General features: G+C 26.2%; 1 protein-coding gene across 1 annotated transcript; it reads right to left on the bottom strand.

Moving 5' to 3' along the window:
* On the bottom strand, positions 726-1,903 carry LOC107621351. The gene is made up of 2 exons (XM_016323378.2): positions 1,651-1,903; positions 726-1,027 (listed from the first exon to the last, which is right to left on the bottom strand). The coding sequence occupies exons 1-2, from the start codon at positions 1,814-1,816 to the stop codon at positions 774-776; spliced, it is 420 nt and encodes a 139-aa protein (XP_016178864.2). The 5' UTR covers positions 1,817-1,903; the 3' UTR covers positions 726-773.

The raw sequence follows: 3,079 nt of genomic DNA, 5'->3' as shown, positions 1-3,079 counted from the left end.
ATCCATTATAAAATTTTACACTAACAATAAGAAATAATAACACACTATAAAAAAAGGAAAAAAACATGACAAACTTTGTTCTGTTCACATGCTTAAAAAATAACAAACAAAGCAATTTATTTGCAATATGCAAAATTATTGAAATTTTTTTTATTGTTAAGTTATCGCCTGAACCTAAACGGAAAAAGTAGTTTTAAGAATGACGTATTGTTAATTACATAATTCCTTTGACATTGACATCGAAGTTTTATAAATTTCACAAATTTTCACATGTAAAATAGACAAAGTGTTACAATACAAATATCAAAACAAAATAAAAAAAATTAAAATACAACACCAATCAATATATAATCTTCAAAAAGTTACGTCTTAGTTATAAATTTGTACAGAAATAAGAAAAAAAGGTTTATTCACAATTATACCGAACAACTTTATTCGTTGTTGATCCCAAGTCAAAGTTAACAAGAAGGTGGTTGGTTTCATAAGATATTTAGGAGTTGGTTTTATTTCCTAACTTCATGAATTTGTAGCTCCTTTTAATGCTTCACCCTGTTGTGTTGAGCTCCTTTTAATTCAAAAAAAAACTTTATACACAAAATCACTTGCATGACAAAATTATTCAAAGGGACAAAGATATAAACATCTAATTTATTTTTTTTTTTTTTTGAAATTCACATATTTTCAAAAATTTTGTCATGTAAAATGATTTTTTTTTTATACATATACATTGGCTATTTTAAAACCATGTATCTAATTATGATGAGAGTATAAAATTAACATCGAAATCTTCCCTTCTTACATTTGAGAATCCCTCTATATAAAGCTGCCCTGTTAGGAGGCATGGTGTCCTCTAAACTTGGGCCACGCCTCCATTTTTGAATTTTCTCCAAAACAGAAACCTCCTCAGCCAAGAAAGACAATTGTGATGATGTGATTTTTCTACGACAACAACCTCTGCTCTCTATTGGAACTTCCAACACTTGTTTTGCAAACCGCACCTTCTTCTTTCCTTGGTTTTTCTTGCACCCTTTTAAACTCACAAATTCAATCAACACTATGTGGCCTTTACTCTTATAAAGAAAAAAAAAGATAAAAATTCAAGTGCAATAAATTTAACGTAAAGTTGATAAATAAAAACTATTAAATAATTTAACTGATTTGATTAAATTTTTATCTAACGATTTTCAATTATTAATTTTACATAAAGTTAACTGCAATTAAGTTTCCATCAAAAATAAAATATACACGTCTATTGTCTCCTTGGTTAGTCGAACATCGACTTGCTCATAAATATTTGGATTTCAACTAAAAAAAATTGAATATTTACAAATAAAGTTCGAAAATTGGCATTTTATTTTTGTCATTTTGTCATTTTATATGTATATGACTATAATTATTTATGTTTTCAATGAATCTATAATATATCACTCGAAGAACAGTTAATCAATATGTGTTATCGTATAAGAATAGATTCTGTAATAGAATCGAAAGAGATATGCATAAAAGCATATGTATCAAGAAAAAACTTTCTAATTCCGTTTATTTATTGAGTTTGAAAAAAATACCGATTTTTACTAGAAAAAATCTCATGATATCTTAAAAATCTCTTATAAAATAAAAATCATCCGCGTATAAAACGTATTTTAATACCTGTGACATTACTTTTGGCATGTGGGCATAGGACACCCATTTCAAACTCAAATTTCTCCATGAAGTTAGAGAGAAGGCGCTTGTGGACTTGATGAACCAACAAGACCATGCTCCCAGATACAGCAAATACAGCCATCAATCCAAATCTCATTGACGTCTCCATCATATTTCACTTTCTTCTTTGACTTTCACTTATTAGGGGATGCCTGAATTAGTGAAACTTAAATGGTATGGGATTTAACGATGGCTAGATTTTTTTCTTTCTTGAATCCTTTCTTAAGCGTATCTAAATATTCATATTTATTACTGAAATAGATTGTTGGATAGATTTATTTTTACTAAATGGATAAATCAAGACAAAAGATACTTCTAAATATTTATTACAAGACTAGATTCTCGGATAGATTTGGTTTTGCAAAAGGGTAAATTAACTATAGATACTTACCTTCTAATATAAACTTATTAGCACTAAAAGTTGTGTGCATTGGAGCAAATTATGCGCGAGGAGAAACACATCTTATCTATTAATTAGTAAGGTGATATCCCAAATAAGTGCCGTTTTCTTTTCCGTATTTTATATAAAAAAATGTTATATTTACAAAAAAAATTAATTACTAATCATCATATATTTGTATATAAATATAGAAAAAGTATAGATATATTATCTATCAATTTATTGTCAATAATAATTAATTATTATATTTTAATTATAGACAATACTACTATGTAGAAGTCAAAAAGCTTCTACACATGAAAAACTTGCGTGACTTGTATTTAGAGACAACAAGTGTCCTCTTTTACTATTTTGGCCATTCAAACAAAGTATATAAGACCCGATACATTTCAGTTTTTTCAGAATTTTTGTCGTGTATTAGAAGAATGAATTAAAATTAAGTTAGTTTGTTAATTTTTTTATTGGGTCAACTACTTTTAGTTAATTTTTTTAACTTTGAATCCAAAATTTTGAGCAACAGGGATTGAAAGAACAACGTAACTGGAATTGAAAAGAGTTGAAAGGAAGAATCATCTCTGCCTAAAACAAAAAAAAAAAAATGGAGCAACGATCACAAATCCACTAAAATACTATTACCTACCATAAAACACTCACTTATTAATGAATCTGTAACATAATAATATATATAATTACTACTAATTAATCAAACCAAAATCAAACTAACCTCACCAAATATTTACAATGTTTTATTAATGTTTTTATGAAAAAAAATATACTATAGCAAATATTGGAATAATTTTGAGGAAACAAAAAATTGGTATATTTTTTTTAATTGAAAGTAAATATAAATTTGAAAAAAAAAATCTTATTTTAGTGAATATATATTATTTTAAATGCTATTAAATATAAATTCTTTTATATAGTTTATAGTTTACTATATTTATGATAATTTTTTCTCAAATGCTTTAGGATTAT

The sequence above is a fragment of the Arachis ipaensis genome, chromosome B10 (genome assembly GCF_000816755.2).
Source record: "Arachis ipaensis cultivar K30076 chromosome B10, Araip1.1, whole genome shotgun sequence".
NCBI lineage: Eukaryota > Viridiplantae > Streptophyta > Magnoliopsida > Fabales > Fabaceae > Arachis > Arachis ipaensis.
Note: the sequence above shows the minus strand (reverse complement) of the source record. Positions and strands in the feature narration are given on the sequence as shown.

Bases quoted from the DNA above. Each gene is read 5' to 3' on its own strand.
- LOC107621351 (XM_016323378.2), bottom strand. From the start codon at position 1,816: ATGATGGAGACGTCAATGAGATTTGGATTGATGGCTGTATTTGCTGTA. The intron at 1,028-1,650 runs GTATTAAAATAC...TGAGTTTAAAAG, and splicing joins TGCCAAAAGTAATGTCACAG to GGTGCAAGAAAAACCAAGGA.